The sequence below is a fragment of the Diadema setosum genome, chromosome 20, assembly GCF_964275005.1.
Source record: "Diadema setosum chromosome 20, eeDiaSeto1, whole genome shotgun sequence".
Classification (NCBI taxonomy): domain Eukaryota; kingdom Metazoa; phylum Echinodermata; class Echinoidea; order Diadematoida; family Diadematidae; genus Diadema; species Diadema setosum.
In genome coordinates, this window is record NC_092704.1 from 23,711,304 (window position 1) to 23,731,181 (window position 19,878).

Consider the following 19,878-nt stretch of genomic DNA (forward strand, 5'->3'; position numbering starts at 1 on the left):
ATCTAAGTCAAAATAGTAAAATATGAAGTGAAAACATTCAGGATAGGGATTTCAACATCTTTAAATTCTGTGAAGGGGTATAATTCCAGTAATATCGGCCTCATAAATGATTTGTAGAATAGATGAACACAGCACATTCGGTGCAGCAGTTGTAACTGTTTACCGAGCTGAGCACGAGTTTTACACGTAAAATGCAGGTAGCAAAAAAAAAAAAAAAAAAAAAATCCGCCCGACCGACCCTATTTGAAAATCTCATGTTACGCCAATGCAACAATTTTTTTTTTTTTTTTGCCTTATTGTTGTCCCAACAGATGTCTGCTGTGGACAACTAGTAATGTAATGCAGTGTCTCTGTTTTCCAGGTCTGACATCAGGAACACCAGGTACATCAGGAACATGTGTTCTGGTTTCGAGATCAAGGTTCATGGTAGATATTGGCTACCACGCTAAACTGATTGAAATCTTCAAGTCATTGAGCAGCAAGAGCTACGGTGAGTTGTACTATCTTTCACATCTCATTTTGTCAGAAAGCATGTAAATAGTTTGTTTAGTAGGCAGCAATCACCATGTTGGTTACCACCCTCTTGTTATGTACAACATTCAGTGCTCTTAACGTGGTAGAGAAATTGAAAGGTATACAATATTGAGCATTGTGGTATTCATGTCTGGGGGTCTTGATTTAGACAAGAATATTTTAAGTGTGAAATAAATGTGATGATAGTACTGGTGAACTTTTCTCATCTCTTCTTTATCTGTGGTTCATCCTGTCTTTAGATGCGAACACCAAGAAGTGGTCCTTTTCCCTGGCTGAATATGATGAGCTGAGTAAGTCTGCTGGAATTACCAAAGCCAGTATTTGTTTGTTACATTAATGTCTTCTTGATATGACTGTGACAACCATTTTTTGCATTCCTTCCCAGTATCAAATTTCAGCTAATACATATGGCTTCAAAGTAGGATGGGGGAGATGTTAACTAAATAAATCTGTGTGCTTACACCTCAAGAACTGATGCCTATACCCCCCCCCCCCATTACTTCCTCTGACACTTTCAATTAACATTTAAAGGACAAGTTCACCTTCATTAACATAAGGATTGAGAGAATGTAGCAATATTAGTAGAACACATCATTGAAAGTTTGAGGAAAATCGGACAATCCTTTCAAAAGTTATGAATTTTTGAAGTTTTTATGCAGTCATCGCTGGATGAGAAGACTACTGCAGTGTATGATGTCACATGCATACAACAATATAAGGAAAATATAAAGGGAATTTCACAAAATTTCATCTTTTGAAAAAAGTGCACATTCCCTTGACTTGTCACTGACATATGTTATGGGTAATATTATTCCCATTGCCTTTAGAAAGAGGCAAGTCATTTGCTCTTTTATTATGCGAAAAAAGTGAAAATATGTTGAATTTTCTTTATATTTTCTTTATACTGTTGTACTCATATGACATCACGAGCCTTAGTAGTCTCCTCATCCAGCGGTTCTGACACAAAAATTTTGAAAATTCATAACTTTTGCATCGATTGTCCAATTTTCCTCAAACTTTCACTGATGTGTTCTACTAACATTGCTGCATTCTCTCAATCCTTATGTTAATGAAGGTGAACTTGTCCTTTAACAGGTTAATAGCTTTAATAGAGAGTATTTACACTTCAGTAATGTGAAATATTACATGATGATTATTGATCAGATGTTACATTGTATGTATTCCTATAACGAGACTTCTAATGAAATTGGTTATTACCTTGTGCTGCCTTTCCTTTCTGCGATGGTGTGCAAAAAGAGGGGCTGATGTGTGTATTCACATTTTTTCTTGCCTGTTAAGATGCGTAAGCTTCAGATTACTAATATTCACAGTTCAATGCGTGCAGGTATCAAGGAGGACTGTTGGATTACTGTAAAAGTGGATATTTTTGCGCGACTAATTTTTCTCACTCGGCCGGGTAAGAAGAGTTTCGTGTGTTTTTATTTCCACAGAATCAAGACATCAACTACTGGAACATATAGCGAACAAAAATCTTCATGTGCTTTTATTTTCGCGCTAGTGTCTGATTGCGCAAAATGCACAAAAATTTCAGCACCGTGAAAATTTCTGCTTTTACGATATTCTCCCCTGGGTGAGTTCCTGTAAGAACTTGGCTACATGTACTAAGTATTACAATGTAGTAGCCTTAGCACCAAGCTCAATTCTTTTCAACGACAAGACAATCAATTTTACCTGTAAGCTCTCTCAATTTTTTTTTCTTGTTTTTTGTTTTTTTCAGTGGAAGCTGTCAAGGTGTTAAAGGGGGAGGTTGAGGTCAAGCCACTGTCCACCTCAGTGTGCCTGGCATTCCGCAGCCAGCTGCGGGGTCAGACCACCAGCCTGGAAGTCCCTGAGGCCAGTCTGGACTTGGTGGACCTGAAGCTGGTACAAGCCCTTATGCCGTTCCAGAGGAAAGGAGTAGAGTGAGTCCTTATGTCTATGGTATAAAACTGTAAAACCAAAAATTTTTGTGAATTTTGCGAGGAGGCAGGATTTGAGAAAGTAGAATGCAGGCAAAAGTGTTTGTCTGCACAATGCATATCAATTGTAATTTGTGAAAGTTTCATGCAAAAAAGGCTGTCGGCTCCAATTCGTGAAAGTTTCATGCCGTGTATGTTTCTGTTTTTTACAGCAGATAGTCGTGCAATATATTCTTTCAGTTTGCAGTGGAAAGCTAAATTTTCCCATTGTGATGACTGCTTGGTATATTAATCTATTATTCGTGTTGCTAAAGGGATTGAAGAATTTGAGTACACTTTTGTTTTTGTTTTTTGTTTTTTCTGGTGCTTCTGCAGTGTTGCTGTTTTTTTGAATGAATATTGCTGATGGAATTGAGTACATAATATGTTGAGTTCAAGGAAACATGACTACCCAGTAGTAGGAGGACGGGTTTAAACCTTGGGTAGTTAAGTTTGTGTATTGTGTATTGAAAAATACACTTGTCATACCAAAACATATGCATGAACTGTACCGATACATTACAGTGTAGTTCATGAAAAAGAAACTAGAAACTTCAGCTTGCCATCTTGTATTACTTGTCATTTTGATGTAGGTCATAGATGCTTGGGTATATTTTTGGTTAGAAATGTTTGTTTGTTTGTTTGTTGTTGTTGGTTTTTTTTTTTGGGGGGGGTTCCTAGTGCTTAATTTGATTGAACAGAATGGATTCCATTTCAAACTTCTATACTTGTCATGTTTTCTACATTGAGCAAGTAAGCTCAGCAGATAATTGATTGAAATGAATTACAATGTACTACATCAAGAATTTAGTGCTCGCTAACATTGTGTGCTGTCAACTGATACTTAATTTAAATGTATAGTCATCAATTGATGTAATTGGAGAACTGATTGATGCAATTAGTCTGTTGTATTTTATTCAACACTAATTCAAGTATGCAGGTGTCATTTTATTGTCTAATTACCATTGAGAACTGTACATGTTACATGTTTTCTCTACAAATGTCATCTATATAGTCCTAAAATGGATAAAATCTTTACTTCCCCAGCTTTGCCATCCATCGCAATGGTCGTGCCCTCATCGCCGATGAGATGGGTCTAGGGAAGACAATTCAAGCCATCTGTGTGGCGTGCCACTACCGCACAGAATGGCCCATGTTGGTGGTTACTCCCTCATCTATGAGATACTCATGGGCAGAGGTGAGCTTCACAAGTTATTAAACCAATATATCAATAATAATGTCCTGAAGAACATGCTATTGTAAAAAATACAGACACTAAATAGGGATAATACTTATTAGTTATTATAGATGGGGAGCTCCAACTAACTTGGGTCATGTTGCTAAATGCAACTTGTTTGCATGCAGCGAAGCAGAAAAGCAGAATTTTTTTTCAATCCCGAGTGGAAGAGCCACATTAATTTAAAGCAGCAAGTCTGTCTGTCTTTCAGGGAAATTTTTACCATTTGAAAATCGTAGACTGTTGTCATTTTAGCACACCCTGTGCTGAACACCTTCCCCAATACAGGGAGACCATGTTACTTGTATAACTGGTATGACTTGTATGACTTGTAAATCACCAATTTTCCCTTGTTGTAAGCGGTTCCTCATAAACGTACTGAAACAGAGACCAGCTAAATACACTAATGGAAAATCAGGACCACTGAATGTACTTAGTTAGTAATGTCACATTGTAAGTGAGCTCGTTCATAATTAGTTAAGAAGTTTCACTGTAGTCAGGTTTAGTTTTTGTGTTGTTTTCCAGGCATTTCTTAAATGGATTCCATCACTGGAGGAGCATGAAATCAACGTGGTCACCTCTGGGAAAGAGGACGTGGCATGCGGACTAATCAACATCATCAGTTACGACATCATGTCCCGGCAGACGAAGGCGCTGCTGGCCAAACGCTTCAAAGTCGTCATCATGGTAGGACAAATCGTGAAAGCCAAGCAATTAATCAATAAAGCAATTTCACATTATGTATAAGTTTGAGTCGGATAGCTGGAATAAAATTCAGACAAACAGAATGATTCAAGTTTTATCAAATTTGAATGTGAAATTAAGTAAGAGGCTTTTGAAATTATTGCTCTTGACAGGTATGTGCAAGTTAGGAAAGGCTGCGATGTCATCACCTTAGAGCTTTCCAACTTGTTTGTACACAACTTATCCTAGAAATTGTGATTTTCATTGATAATTTGCAACTGCTTCCTCCCCCCCCCCCCAAAAAAAAACCAAAAAACAAAAAGTAATTGTGGCTATCTTGATGAAACCTCTACCATTCTGTTTTTCCAACTTTAGTCTATCAAGGCCACCTTGAACATGGTGTGGCATTGCCCTGTAAGTGTCACAAATGTACACACAAGTAGTTATGTACATGTACATGTATCAAGGCTGTATGCATGGTTGTTTTAATGTGTACATTGTATGTACACAGGGTGACCAGATTAATGGAGAACATTCTATATGATATAGATATAGTACATACAGGCTGACCAGATCAGTGGAGAATTTTCTACGTGGTATAAAATGTACAGTACATGTATGCATGTGACAGGAAATACATTATAGCTCACTCAATCTAGAATGATTTCACCCATTCCAGAAAATTCTGGGAAGTGCTTACATATTTGGATGAGTGAGGCACTGTCCGTGTAGCCCAATGTGATTGGTAGTTAATTTTGGCAATGATGTTATGCACATAGTTAGGCAGTGAGTCATCCAGGATTCCTGGAACTTGGACTTGCTAGTATGTTCAGGTATGTGGCCCCAGGTTGGAGAAAATTACAGAATGTACTAGAAAGGGGTGAATGGATAGTATATAAGTCGGAGAAATTCTGAGGTAGGCAGAGTACCCAACACCTCTGCTCTGAGAGTTACGTCACTTCTGGCTCTGAAGCGACTTGTTATAGTCAGTCCTGTGTTACCTGCTGACCTGCTATACAAACTGTGTTTGTGGAGATAAGGCCTGGGAGACATTTTGCCTGCAGAGAATTAATTTGCCTACATTGGAGAGAGACTCCATATTTTAATGTCAACGGACATTATTACGGCAAAGCTGTGACGGGCTGGATTCCTTGCTGGACATTATAAAGCGAATCATCATTCAACGCATCAACTGGACGTGGTCGTCATAACATTTGGATTCTGCCCGTTTCCTGTGGATTCTGCACGTTTCGCTGTGGACGTATATCCTGGATTTTTACCCCAGACAAGGGCGCCGGAAGCGGGGGGGCAGGGGTGGCACTTGCCCCCCCAAACAAAATGTTGGGGGGGCAAAACGAGTTTTTGCCCCCCCAAAGTGCCCCCTGTAACAAATAATTAATCACTGATTTAAAGACCAAAATGAACAATAAAGGCATATTTCTTGTCTAAATGTTGTAATTTCGTAACTGAAAATGTAATACACTAACAACAAACATTATTGTATCTATACACTAATAGTAACTTATAAGTAAATTTAGTGTATAGCCTCGTGTCCTCGAGTGTGCCCGCTGAAACATACCTTTAGTACATTTTTCATTTTTTCTTTGCTTTCTAGCAGTATAAGAATATTTTTTTATTGTTCGAACGATGCGATCATTTTTAAGCTTTTAATGAGTACATTTCAGATAAATTGCAAAGTGAAAGTAGCTCGCTCGTTCTGCCCGTACTTATAGTAAAATGAAAAGTCTTCATAAGTTATTATCATAGTCCTTCGCAGTGATTTCTTTTACTGGGTTTAATGCCTCAGAAATTTAATTTAAAATGCTGTATAAAAGCGACTTTTATACTCTGTTTTTACAAAAAGTCCCTACCGTGGGAGGGGGTATCCCCCTCCCACACCCTCCCCCGCTCGGTCGCTTCGCTCCCTCGACGAGGATCTCACACCATCACATAATATACCCCCGTATTTTAAGATCATAGTCCTTCCAACTGTTTTTTTTTTCAATATGTTAATTCCCTAGAAATTTGCTTTTAAATGTTCTATAAACGCGACTTTTATACTCTGTTTTTACAAAAAGTCCCTACCGTGGGAGGGGGTGTCCCCCCTCCCACACCCTCCCCCCGGGCCGATCGGTCGCTTCGCTCCCTCGACGAGGATCTCGCACCATCACAGTATTAATGTACTCCCGTATGTTATGATCGTAGTCCTTCCAACTGATTTTTTCAATATGTTAATTCCCTAGAAATTTGCTTTAAATTCTCTGTAAACGCGACTTTTATGCTCTGTTTTTACAAAAAGTCCCTACCGTGGGAGGGGGTATCCCCCCTCCCACACACTCCCCGCGCTCGGTCGCTTCGCTCCCTCGCCGAGGATCTCACACCATCACATTATTATGTACTCCCGTACGTAATAATCATAGCCCTTCGCACTGATTATTTTTCACTATGTTTAATTCCTTAGAAATTTGCTTTTAAATGGTCTATAAACGCGACTTTTATACCCTGTTTTACAAAACCTCCCTACAAGGGGGGGGAGGTATCCCCCTTTCCAGCCCCCCCCCCCCCCCCCCCCCCCCCCCCGCTCGCTTCGCTCCCGCGCCGAGGATCTCACATCGTCACATAATGTGCCCCCGTTGAGATTTTGCCCCCCCAAAACCAGAAGTGTTCCGGCGCGCTTGACCCCAGATTAATACCGAGGATTATCACAACCTCCGCCTCTGGATTTACGTCTGAGGTATCATTCATCGGTGCATCGCGGATCATTCATCTGTGCATCGAACATCGTATCTGGACACTGTCAAAGGATTACTTGCTTTCAAATTTGGCTGTACTACGTGTAAGTGATTCCACTACCGATTTATAATTGTTTCTATTGATCATTATTGTACTGATGTGAAAACCGATTACGAGTCTGTACCCACAATATCACTGTTAATAAACCGCCTGAATATCAGGTGATTGTTTCTTTTGTGCGATCATTCTCAGAGTGATTTTGGTCGTAACATAAGGTTCACAAGTTAGAATGTAGTCCTTATAAGTGCAAAGTATGTAAATCATGAAGAGAACAGCATGTTTTAAGTGATTTTCTTTTTCCAGAAATTATATCAGACTGATAAAGCAAATTATGTGTTCAGGGACTTTAATGTGTTCTTTAAAAAGCAAATTGTCAGAAAGTGTCAGGTGTAGAGAAGGTTTAAGACTACTTCATTCATCAGCTCAATTAGAATGAAAGCACAAACTCTTCATATCACTATAGCTGTGAATCAACGATGAGCAGCAAACTTCAGTCGTGCATAGATTTGGCGGTAATGTCAGCCTTTTCCATTTGTTTGTGTGTGTGTACATTTTCTCTTACAGGATGAATCTCATTTTCTCAAAAACTACAAGACAGCAAGAACAAAAGCAGCTCTCCCTCTCCTCAAAGTAAGTTAAAATTCACTTTGAATAGTAAATGTTGTCATGTTGTGATAAGGCACTTGTATAGAAGCTTTGCTCCTGCTTACTTTTACCTCCTGAATTTGATGATGCCTCAATAACTGATATTGATTAATTAAATATATGCATTACTTACCATCTGATTAGTGACAAAAATACATTTTCTCTTACCCTAACCAGGCCGGGCTTTTTTGGGTGTTTTGGGTGTTTTTTTTTTTTTTTTTTTTGGGGGGGGGGGGGGGGTTGATTCAACCCCCCCTGAGATCTCGGCCGTCGATCGTGCGATCGCCATGAAAATTGGCACTTGCATTACCTGTGGTGTAATCTACCACACTATACAAAAAGAAATGGAAATTTTCATTATACTATTATATTATTATGCTAATATATGCATAAAATCATACATTTTGCTCTAAATCAGAAAGTAAAGCTCCTAAAATTCTAATTTTTGGTGATAACATTCTTTGTAGCATTCTTACAATGTTCTTGAAAAAAAATCTGGTATCAAACTTAATTTCTTATGTATTTTATTGTTTTATGAATTTCTTATGTATTTCCCTGTTTTTTCGACCTTTTGTTTCATCATTTTTTTTCCACAAAATTTATGACAGAACCTTTTTCAAGCATAATTATTCTAAAATTAATTGAATTCAGCCTATGAAAGTGAAAATAATCATATCTTCATGAATAAGGTGAGAAAACTCCATTTGCATAGACTTTATACACAAAATCACGTTTTTGAGCCATTTTCAGTCTGACAGGCGTGTATAAAAGGTCGTGCAGCGTCATACACTGTAACTGTATGCACGATTTTCACAAAAATGGTGTCAAAAGATGCGGGAGACTTGAAAGTAAAAAGTCAGCGAACGGCACTGTCAAAAAAATTCGCGCGGCAGAATAGTCACGAAAAATGTCGAGGGGGGGGGGTTGATTCAACCCCCCGGCCTTTTTAGGGTTAAAACCTGAGTAAAACTGGCTTATTGCCCACTGACAGAACTGCAGAAGGCCAAATACATTATGCCTGTATAACATCTAATCTGCCACTCCCAAATCCAGAGAACAGATGTTGCAGGTCTGAATAGTGATACAGGTATGTGATTGACGCAGATGTCAGCCCCTGATAGAATTCAAATGTATTCAGAGGGTTGCACATGTTGAGATGGCATTAGTACATGTATGTCCTCGTGTTGATGATGTAATACTTATTGACATGAATGCTTGAGTAAATTACTGTAAATTATTGTAGACAATAGAATGTTGTAAATACCATGGTGTATGAAACGGTATCATATGACAAATGCAGTTCAGTCACGTGGTGAAGAAATGTAAATCTATTTCATTCTCATGTACCACTTGTTGAAGGAAAGTTATCTCTGCTTTGATCTGAGCAGGCAGCTTACAGGGTCATCCTGCTATCTGGTACCCCGGCCCTCTCTCGGCCTGCTGAACTCTTCAACCAGGTCAACATCGTCAACCCCAAACTCTTCCCCTCCTTCCACGAGTTTGCCGTCAGATACTGTGACGCCAAGCAGGTCAGAGCTAGTTTCCTTCTGTAATAGCACTCTGTTTACAGCGTGATGTGTATTTTACATGCGCCATAACCTCTTTGTGAGCCACGTTCGCATGCCTGATTCAGTCAACAGCTTGCCAACTTGGCACATTCTGCTTGAATGCATGACCCCGCACAAACTGATATGGTCTGAATACTGTTATGCTGTATAGGTAATTTTTATATACTTCAAAATAGAGATTGAGATACTGGTAAATACAGTGTGTATATTGCAAAGTGCATACAAACCAACTTTGTTGTGATGCAAATGACCCCAGTTTTCTGCTGCTCTTCTTCTCATTATCAGCACTAATGCTGTAAAATTTTCTTTGATTTGTAATCCTGATATAACAAGATACCTGATGTAGTGAGGAAATTTCAGTAGTCTTAAGCAGCTTGTTGTAATGAGGTTCCCTTGTACTATCACCTTCAATGAGTTTTGATACACAAGACTGCAGGATTAACAGTACCAGAATGGCTACTTCATTGTCTTTCATTGTATGAGGTGATAATCTGCAGCATGTTTTCACAACCCTCCCCCCCCCCCCCCAATACCCTGACCACGCCCATTCCAGAACCACTGGGGTTGGGACTACTCCGGCTCCTCCAACCTCTCTGAGCTCCAGTTGCTCCTGGAGGAGAAGGTGATGGTGAGACGCCTCAAGAGGGACGTCCTCACCCAGCTCCCTTCCAAGATGAGGCAGGTGGTAAGTACCATGGGGTCATCATGCCCTCCCTCAATTCAATTCATTTCAATTCAGTTCAGTTCAATTCAGTTCAGTTCAATTCAGTTCAATTCAGTTCAGTTCAATTCAATTCAGTTCAGTTCAATTCAATTCAATTCAGTTCAGTTCAATTCAATTCAATTCAATTCAAAGTTAATCTTGTCTACATTGTTTTTACCCGTAGAATTTGTTCTTGAAGCTTTGAAAGTAATTCTTTAACCCTTTCTGTGCTTTGCTTGCTGATTGCCACTAATGCCGGAGCACTTTCTTCAGCAATTTGCATAGAAGTCTGAAAATTAATTGTCGACGAATTGGAATTACCTAATCCCTGTAATCCCTATTGCGTCACCACAGCCTTCCTAATGGACTGAGGCACATGACCCCACCTGAGTGGGCTTGCTAATCTATAACTAATTCAAGTTTGGATGGAATACTGGGCACTGATGAAAAAGCTTGACAAGTTAAACTAAATACCCGGATATATTCAGGGTTACTGACGTTGTCCCCATCCTCATCTTTTTCCCACTTGTTTGAAATAGTCATAGGTGAGAATAATAGTTTATGCTTAAATTTTCTTTTTTTTTATTGCTTCGTTATGATGGAAGTTTTTCCTTCCTCGTATAATATCTGTCATGTTTGTGATATGTCCAATGAGATATGTTTGATTTGTGCTCTGAGGAATTTCTATTTTCATGATTATTTTTTTTGTTGAACACTGATAACATGTCTATTTAGGTCATCACACCAATTTAGGATTGTTTCATGATCAAGAGTCCCAAGATTCGAGTTACGACACATATTTGTGGCTAAGACAGAGCATTACTATGAGTCAGTTTGTTAGTTTGTTTTTTGGGGGTGTGTTTGGTTTTTATGTTAAATCCTTATCTCTCTCTTTAAAATGTCATATTTCAGTATATCTACTGACCATTGTAGACCACATTAACAAAAGTGAATGGTGTTAAGGTGATAGGATGTCCTTGAAGAGACCAATAGTGTTACAACATACACTTTAGGTACCATGGGAAACCATTTTTCATGCAAGATACAGAGGTAATCAGCTAGCAAGTGTTTGACAGCATTAAGAATCCGAGTCAAGACTATGTTAAAAACAAAGTGTGCTGGACATTAACCACTTTTTCTGTGTGTGCTGATGCAACAGATAATGATGGACCCTGGTGTTGTGAAGACGGGCAGTATGTCACTCAAGAGTGCTGCCAAGGAGATGGAGAAGAAGAAGAGCGTAAGTATCATAAACTAGTTTTTGAAAGATGTGTATGTACAGTATCTCTAACGCCCATACGTAGTGCACAAGAATAGGCTGAAAGTCGTACAACTGTATGCCAAAGTAATGAGATCTGCATCATCTCATGTTTGTGATATTCAAACAGGATGAACTATTGTTACTGGGAATGATAGTAGTATTAACCCATTGAGGACAAGATCCCAAGTATACTCAGGCAGGTGTTTATGGGGAATGCGTGTTGCAGCAAAATCAGCCCGTCCTCAATGGATTAACCATGACTGAGTAAAAAATAATTTTGAGACAGAATTAAGACATCTGACTCAATGACTGCCTCAATTTCATCTGCAGAAAGTTTTGTTGAAATAGAAATTAACTTTTTTTTTTTTTGGTACTACAATATGTAGTACAATATTGCAGCACAAAACAAGAGAAAAAAGAAACTGGAAATTCCATTGTTGCAAGATTTAATTCCTGCAATATATATTGCAGTTCAGTTTACAGTGATGAAAGCAGTACAGTAGTCATTCTCACTTTTTGCTTGTGTATGTCATGTCTCCACTTTTTCATTGATCATACTTTTACAACAACAGAAATCGGACCAACATGGCGCATTGCTGAAGTACTTCGGTGAGACTGGTGTGGCCAAAATTCCTGCGCTCAGGTAGGTACAGCTGTCGATTTGAGATGTTACAAGTCTACTACTCTTCCATCTTTTCACTGATTTTTATGTACTCACTATTTATCAGTCAATCCAATGTCATTTGACATGTGCGGTTTCTCTTGGAAGGAACATCTGTGGGATATGGACAGTCATAACATTAGGATGGCCAAGGATTTTTGTTTCAGTTCTGAAAACTGCAATACCCATGTACTGTATTTTATTTCTTTTTATATGTACGTAATAGACTCAGGCACATTAATTTTGACTTTATCTTGTTATGGAAACCATAGCCTTATTCTAAGACTTGTTCATGTATTTAATGTCTTACAATCGCTACTTCTGTAGTCTGAAAATAGCAAGTGTGTTTTGATGTTTGTTTTTAATTCACAGGACACACATATGCATTTCATGGCAATGGATCTGATGAATAAGAAAAGAGACCTGTGGCATTGAAAAAAAAACTATGAAATCAAAGTTATTCATAGTAGCTACTACCAAGGCAACAGTTAAGAGTCATTACAAATGATTGGTCTTTGCCCGAGCAGTTGCTATAACACAGCATTTTGGGGTTGTTTTTGTTTTTGTTTTTTTGTTTTTCATGCGAGATAGATGGGACATATTTTGCTGTGAAAAGATGTTTTGGTTTTTTTTTCTCTGGTATTGCCCCCATTAGGGAGTACATCATTGACCTGGCGGAGTGCGGACACAAATTCCTTGTATTTGCTCACCACCAGGCAGTCCTGGATGCAATGACAGAAGCTCTCCAGAAGAAAGTAAGTGTAGTGTTGCTATGACGACAGGATCATCTGCTTCAAACGTGCCATCGAGATGCAAGATGTGAAGTTATTAGAGATGGTTAGAGGGTATTGTACAAACAATCCCTTGTTGTTTCCTTCTGTCCTGATCTAGAATTGGAATGAGCATCTTGGCACAAGCCGCACAATTTATGCTTCCTAAATATGGCTGTCAGTCAGTTAACACCTAATGCCTCCTCTCAGTTTTAAAAATGAAGATAAAAGCAGTCTGCCTTCTTATTTCAAATCATTCTTTAATGTAATTACTTTATAGTAAAAGAAAAATAAAATTATTAGATGTAACAAGCACAGAGGCACTCTGGATCATTCACTTCTTTTTGTGTGCACGACTTTCCCCTCATCAGAATATCAAGTATATCAGAATAGACGGATCAACAACCTCACATCATCGGAAGGAGCTGGTTGACAAGTTTCAGACTAATGATTCCTACTTGGTAAGACCTGCATACAAGATTTGTCATCTTCTTTTTGCATTCTGTCTTTCTTCAAGAACATTCCTGAACATTTTTTGTGTGTGCAAATTTTGGAATGTTACAAGAGAAGATCAGAATTTCCAAGATATTTCTCTTTTAATTGACTGGGGGAGAACTGTGTACACTCTGCCTTCTTAAAAGTACAGGAGACTTCTGTACCTGTCGTATGCTCATGTCACTTATTAAATTGAGGAGTATGTTCATATTTTAGAAACTCACCTGTGTGTGCATAATTATTTTTTTGCAACATCAAAACAACCTTATGAATTGCAGCAAAACTTCCTTATGAATTGCAGCAAAACTTGATTTACCGTTTTTACAACCCTTTAGAGACTTCCAAGAATCTGGTCACACTACAGGTGTTGAATTGTACGATCCAGTGGAACACTGCTGCCTTTTCAATGTAATCTTTTTGATGTATTAACTTTACAGTAGATGTGATGACAGCCCTTTCGTAATTACCATAATACTAGTAGTTACTAAATGTAGGGAAAAAGTATATGCGAATATGTATATTTGGGACCTAGCAAAAAGAAGAAAGAAAGCCACACGATTTCCAGCAAATTGTTGAGCACATTATACTCAACTCATTTCAGATTGAGGCCCTTCCAGTAATCAAGCTTTTGAAATTGCATTTATGGCCTTAATATCGTAATAATTGAAAGTTGAGGTAATGTGTAAATCTGTTTAACATGAAATGAATGACACATTCAGAGTGATGTGTGCATATCATTTTTTTTTTGAATGGCAGGTAGCAGTCCTCTCCATCACAGCTTGCAATGCTGGCATCACTCTTACATCAGCATCAACCGTCCTCTTTGCTGAGCTCTTCTGGAATCCAGGGGTGAGTCAGTGTTTTGGCAGACCTTCCATACACTACAGTACATCACAATTTTTTGCAACTTTTTTTATGCCTCCGCCACGAATAGTAGAGCAGATAAGCCGAAGAATTGTGCAAAATTTGACTAAAGCATGAAACTTTCACCATTGTTAGTACATGCTATAAGATCAATTTTAAGATCGGGAGGTAAGTCTGAATTGACCTCTGATGACCTCTAGAGGTCAATGACCTCAAAATCTAAGAAAATTGATATTTTGCGTCATTGGTTAATGATAAACACAGTAATGATGTACTAAAACTTAATATTTGTCATAGTGAAATTGTCTTTATGTTCTACAGAGCCCTGACAGGTTTCTACCTTTGACCTCTGATGACCTCCAGAGGTCAATGACCTCAAAATGTGAGAAAATTGATATTTTGCATCATTGGTTAATGATAAAACACAGTAATGATGTACTAAAACTTAATTTTTGTCACAGTGAAATTGTCTTTATATTCCACAGAGCCCTGACAGGTTTCTGTCTTTGACCTCTGATGACCTTCAGAGGTCAATGACCTCAAAATGTCAGAAAATTGATATTTTAATGCGTCACTCATAACTGAAACACGATAATTATGTACTAAAAACTAATTTTTGTAAGAGGAATTGCCTCAATGTTCCACTGAGCCTTTCGAGTCAGATTTCTACCTTTGACCTCTGATGACCTCAGATGACCTATGATGAGGCCAATGACCTCAAAATGTCAGAACATTGATATTTGGTGCAATTGGTTGATGACAAACATGATTTAGATGTTATATGCATTTGTATTACAATTGAATTGTTTTCCTATTCCACAGAGCAAGAGAAATTACTCACGTGTCTCTACCTTATAAGAATTTATTAAGACATAAAAGAAGGGCATTTCATAGAGATTTGAATGAAACTCTCCGTTCATTACAGGCATCAAATCCGAAAGAATATTGGCAATTACTCAACAGTAATAATGAACGCAAAGTAAAGAAAACAGGAAATGTTTCATTAGGGGATTTTGTTAATCATTTTAGTCATTTAGGTAATAGCCAAGAGGACCAGCCCACAGGCCTGGAAGATAGTATGGGTACTTCAGAAATTGTTGAGGCAGATGGTCCCTTGGATGCCCCAGTCACTTTGGAAGAAGTGGTACTAATGATTAAGAAACTTAAAAATTCAAAAGCTTGTGGAAAAGATTTCATAAGAAATGAATTCCTTAAGAATTGTCCCGTAGAGATGCTTCATGTGTTGGTAAAGTTCTTTAATGTGGTACTGGACAGTGGTATTGTTCCAACTGAATGGTGCATAGGGATTATCATTCCTATTTTTAAGAATAAGGGTATAGACACAAATCCTGATAATTATAGAGGAATAACTCTTCTCAGTTGTCTAGGAAAACTTTTTACTTCCATTTTGAATCATCGAATCTCAGAGTTTTTCGAAGCAGCTAATATGTTAGGTGAAGAACAGGCTGGCTTTCGTTCTAATTATTCTACAATTGATAATATTTTTGTTTTGAAGACTATAATTGATGTTTATCTGCAAAATAAAAAACGCTTATACTGTGCATTTATTGATTACAAGAAAGCATTTGATCTAATTGATAGATCATCTTTATGGTACAAAATGTTGAAGATGGGGCTTAGGGGTAAACTGTTTACTGTCATTAAGAATATTTATGAAAGTGCTAAATCATGTGTGGCGGTTAGGGGGGAGATGTCAGAGTTTTTTACTTGTAACATTGGTGTACGACAGGGTGAAAACCTTTCCCCGCTTTTATTTGCCATTTATCTGAATGATTTTCAAGAATACATAAGAAATTCATATGGTGGACTTAAATATTTGGAAAGTGAGATTTCTTACCACCTGGATTCTGATAATGTCAAAAAAGCTTTAAATCTTTCTTGTTTACTTTATGCAGATGACACAATAATTTTAGCAGAAACTCCGGAGGAGTTGCAAAAAGCTCTTGATGCTGCAGATAGTTATTGTCAGACATGGCGCTTGACTGTAAATGCAAGCAAGACTAAAATTGTTATTTTCTCCCGTGGGAAGGTTAGAAGAATTCCTGAATTCGTTTATGCTGGTGATCCACTCAAGGTTGTAGATGACTTTGTGTACCATGGAGTTAAATTCAATTATAATGGTAGTTTTAAAAAGGCAATTTCTAAACAAGTCATACAAGCTAGAAAAGCACTCTATAGCATGTTGGTCAAGGCTAAAAAGTTACAGCTCTCTGTGGACACACAGTGCCACCTATTTGATCATCTTGTTTTACCTGTTTTACTCTATGGTTGTGAAGTCTGGGGTTATGAGTGCATAGACCAAATTGAAATTTTCCATAGGAAATTCTTAAGAAAAATTTTGCTTGTGAACAAATGTACTCCTGATTGTATGGTTTATGGTGAAACTGGACGTGGAGTAATTTTGAACCATATTAAATGTCGAATGATTGGATTCTGGTTGAGATTAGTCAGGGGAAAAGAAACCAAACACTCATGTACAATTTTCAAATTTCTTCTGCATTTACAAGGAGACATACACTCCCCGTCAAAATCACAATGGTTATTATCTATCGCAAATATTTTTTATTATGCAGGGCTAGGGAATGTGTGGTTAGCACAAGGGGGTGGATTTAGTGCTGCATGGATTTCACACACCTCAAAAGTTAGACTTTTTGATATGTTTATTCAAGAGTGGAGAGCAGCAACATGGTCAAATAGAATCTGTACAAATTATAGAATGTTTAAGGATAATTTGATGTTAGAGAAGTATTTACAAGTCTTGTGTAAGAAAGATTATATTACATTAAGTAAATTCAGATGTAGATCTAATGGATTACCCGTTAATAAGGGCAGGTTTGATGCAAGCCTGACAGATGAATTGCATTGTACTATTTGTTCATCCGATGATATAGGGGATGAATTTCATTATATTTTTGTTTGTCCCTTTTTCAACAAAGAGAGATTATTGTATTTACCAAGTAGCTTGACGGCCAGTAGACCAAGTGCATTACATATGGCCAAATTATTCAATTCAATTAATGCTTGCCATTTGAAAAAACTAGCCAAATTTGTCAGAATTATTATGTTTCAGTTCTCTTCAATACCAAAGAAGAAAGACAGTATTTTTGTAGAAAGTAAAGTAGATGAGAATGTTTGTACACGTAGTGGTAGAGTAGTTAAACGTCCTTTACGCCTTGTTTTGTAAACATATTTATTTATATCTGTTATTTTCACACGTACATGTACATTATCACTTATATTTTTGTATTCATATATTGTAAATATGTTTGTACTCTCATACCCCGAGAGGGGGTCGATAGAGTCAATAAAATCTTACAAATCTTACAAATCTTACCTTTGACCTCTGAGGAAGGTGACAGGTCAATGACCTCAAAATATCAGAATATTGATATTCTATGTATAGTCAATGGTCAACTTTGTAATACCCGATGTACAATCATTTATGCTATAATAGAAGAATCTTGTCATTCCATGGAACATTGGTCATTAGCCTGTGCATTATATCCAACTTTGACCTCTCAGGACAATGAGAGGTCACTGAGGTCACATGTGTAGACCTGTATTGATGTTTGGCTTCATTGGTGTAATCGTAAATGCTTAATCACGTACAAATCACGCATTGATGTTTTGATCAGAGTATGTATGCATATTCCACAGAGCATTGGTTTATAGTAACAGGTCTCTGGAATGTGAGAGGTCAATTACTTCAGAAATAAAGCTTAAGTTTCTTGAGTGATGGCAGTGACCTCAAATACAACTGTTATGTTTGGGTTAGTTATGTAGACTAGCAAATATAGGCAAATATGGCCATTATCTCGACACTCGAGGAAAACAAGGCCCACGAGACTGATATACAGAGTGTTTAATCTATTCAGTGTGAGTCTCATAGATCTTTTCCCCCATTTGTCGGACTCATTATGGGACTGGTTTGCCTAAGTGTCAAGCTCATGGGCAATATTTGCATAGTTTCCAGCTGGTGGGCCTGTATTGGCCAGTGTAAAGCTGGTGGGTTGTTACAGTATGACTGCGATGAATGACTCATGGTCCTGGAGCATACAGTCCACAGCTGCGACATCATGGACCATCTTGAAAACTTCGACATACTGTGAGGCCCAACATGCATTCCACATGAAGCAATCCTGTGTATTGCAACTAGCTATTGCCATCCGAGACCTACCCAGGGAATAGATAAGCATTCATGGCAAACCATGGAGAAAGCGGATTGTGCAAAATATTTTGGAGTTCAAATAGGAGGCTCAGCTGGAATCAAATCGCCACAGCAGCTTAAAAAGGTTATACTTCAACCAAAGACTCTCTCCAGACGAAGATACGTGTATCATAAAGTTCAGGTGTTTTGCTACTCCATACCGCTCAAGACTGTCCTGGAATATGCATGCATCATCTGGGATCCATTCACCCAGGTGAAACATCATGAAGTTTGGAATGATCCAGAGAAGATATGCACTCTTTAGCTGCAATGACCATCATATGCAAAACAAGCAGTGTTACAGCCACACTTGAAAAACAAAATAAAGCAAAACAAAACAAAACTACAATGGCAATCCCTGTAAGAAAGTACAGCTCAGGCAAATTCAGCGATGATGTTCTGCATCAAGAACCCCACAATATCCACTCCGCAGGAAGTTGTGGCTCTATTGCTGCATTCTTCAAAAAGGGCAAATGACCAAAAATGTCAGGCATCATTTGCAAGAACACAAAGTAGGCCTACTCCCAAAAAAGGTGGCGGCTACTCTCGGCCACTGTCTCTGGTATCTCTTTGAAACACTTCAGGAGAGAGATACTCAATATTCAGCTCTGTTATTAAAGATACATATGTCTCTCTTTTTGTTTTTGCATTTGTTTGTTGTAGTTTGCTTCATATAGCTCTTTGGATACCTTCTTTAACCAATTAAGAAAAGGCTCCATGGCAGAATATTACAAGATTACATAGTATAATGAAGAAGAAGAAGAAGAAGAAGAAGAAGAAGAAGAAGAAGAAGAAGGAGAATAGGAAACGAGATCTGCTGTCAATGATGCAGAGCTAATACCAATCAGTTCCATGGCAGATCTTAGTCGGCACTGCAAAGGTTTGGATGTCTCTCTCTGTTGACAAAGGATATTCTAAAGCTCCAATTAAGTCCATGGGGTGGTTTACATTGTCTGGGCATAGAGGGTTGGGTTGGGTATATGAGGATATGATGCTTTGTTATAACAATTAGGTCTGAGATATCTATTTTTTATGTTTGTTTTGACCATCCCGCATGGATCTCCAACGAAAAGGAATGATAATGTGTTAGACCCAGCCGCCACCGTGTTTTTTCAATAGATTTTGATATTGCAGTGTAGTTGAGAAAAAAGTAACCGCTCATTGTCCTAGATGGAAGTCAAAATTGAACTGTGTGTGGAATACTCTGCATACAATTTTGGACACACACACACACACACGCACAAAATGCATTTTTTTAAATATAATGATTATTTCATAAGCAGCTGGCCATTACAAACCAATGAGACCAGACATCAATATTCTTACATTTTGATGCATATCTTTCAATATCCTCCAGAGGTCAGAGGATCATCGCTAATGTTCATGTGAAATGAGTGCACGCCTTTTGAATTGCTCACTTTATTGCTATAGAAATACACAATATGTGCATCATGTCAATCATTAAATATTGTATCAG

General features: G+C 38.0%; 1 protein-coding gene across 1 annotated transcript in view; it reads left to right on the forward strand.

Moving 5' to 3' along the window:
• LOC140243518 (SWI/SNF-related matrix-associated actin-dependent regulator of chromatin subfamily A-like protein 1) overlaps window positions 1-19,878 on the forward strand; it is a 30,167-nt gene that overhangs the window by 1,805 nt on the left and 8,484 nt on the right. The window contains exons 3-15 of the mRNA XM_072323189.1: window positions 374-490; window positions 774-824; window positions 2,273-2,456; window positions 3,540-3,690; window positions 4,255-4,416; window positions 7,771-7,836; window positions 9,240-9,380; window positions 9,973-10,104; window positions 11,282-11,362; window positions 11,956-12,026; window positions 12,700-12,799; window positions 13,186-13,275; window positions 14,066-14,158. Coding sequence (XP_072179290.1) covers window positions 374-490; window positions 774-824; window positions 2,273-2,456; window positions 3,540-3,690; window positions 4,255-4,416; window positions 7,771-7,836; window positions 9,240-9,380; window positions 9,973-10,104; window positions 11,282-11,362; window positions 11,956-12,026; window positions 12,700-12,799; window positions 13,186-13,275; window positions 14,066-14,158 — 1,439 coding nt within the window. The remainder of the gene's footprint in view (window positions 1-373; window positions 491-773; window positions 825-2,272; window positions 2,457-3,539; window positions 3,691-4,254; window positions 4,417-7,770; window positions 7,837-9,239; window positions 9,381-9,972; window positions 10,105-11,281; window positions 11,363-11,955; window positions 12,027-12,699; window positions 12,800-13,185; window positions 13,276-14,065; window positions 14,159-19,878) is intronic.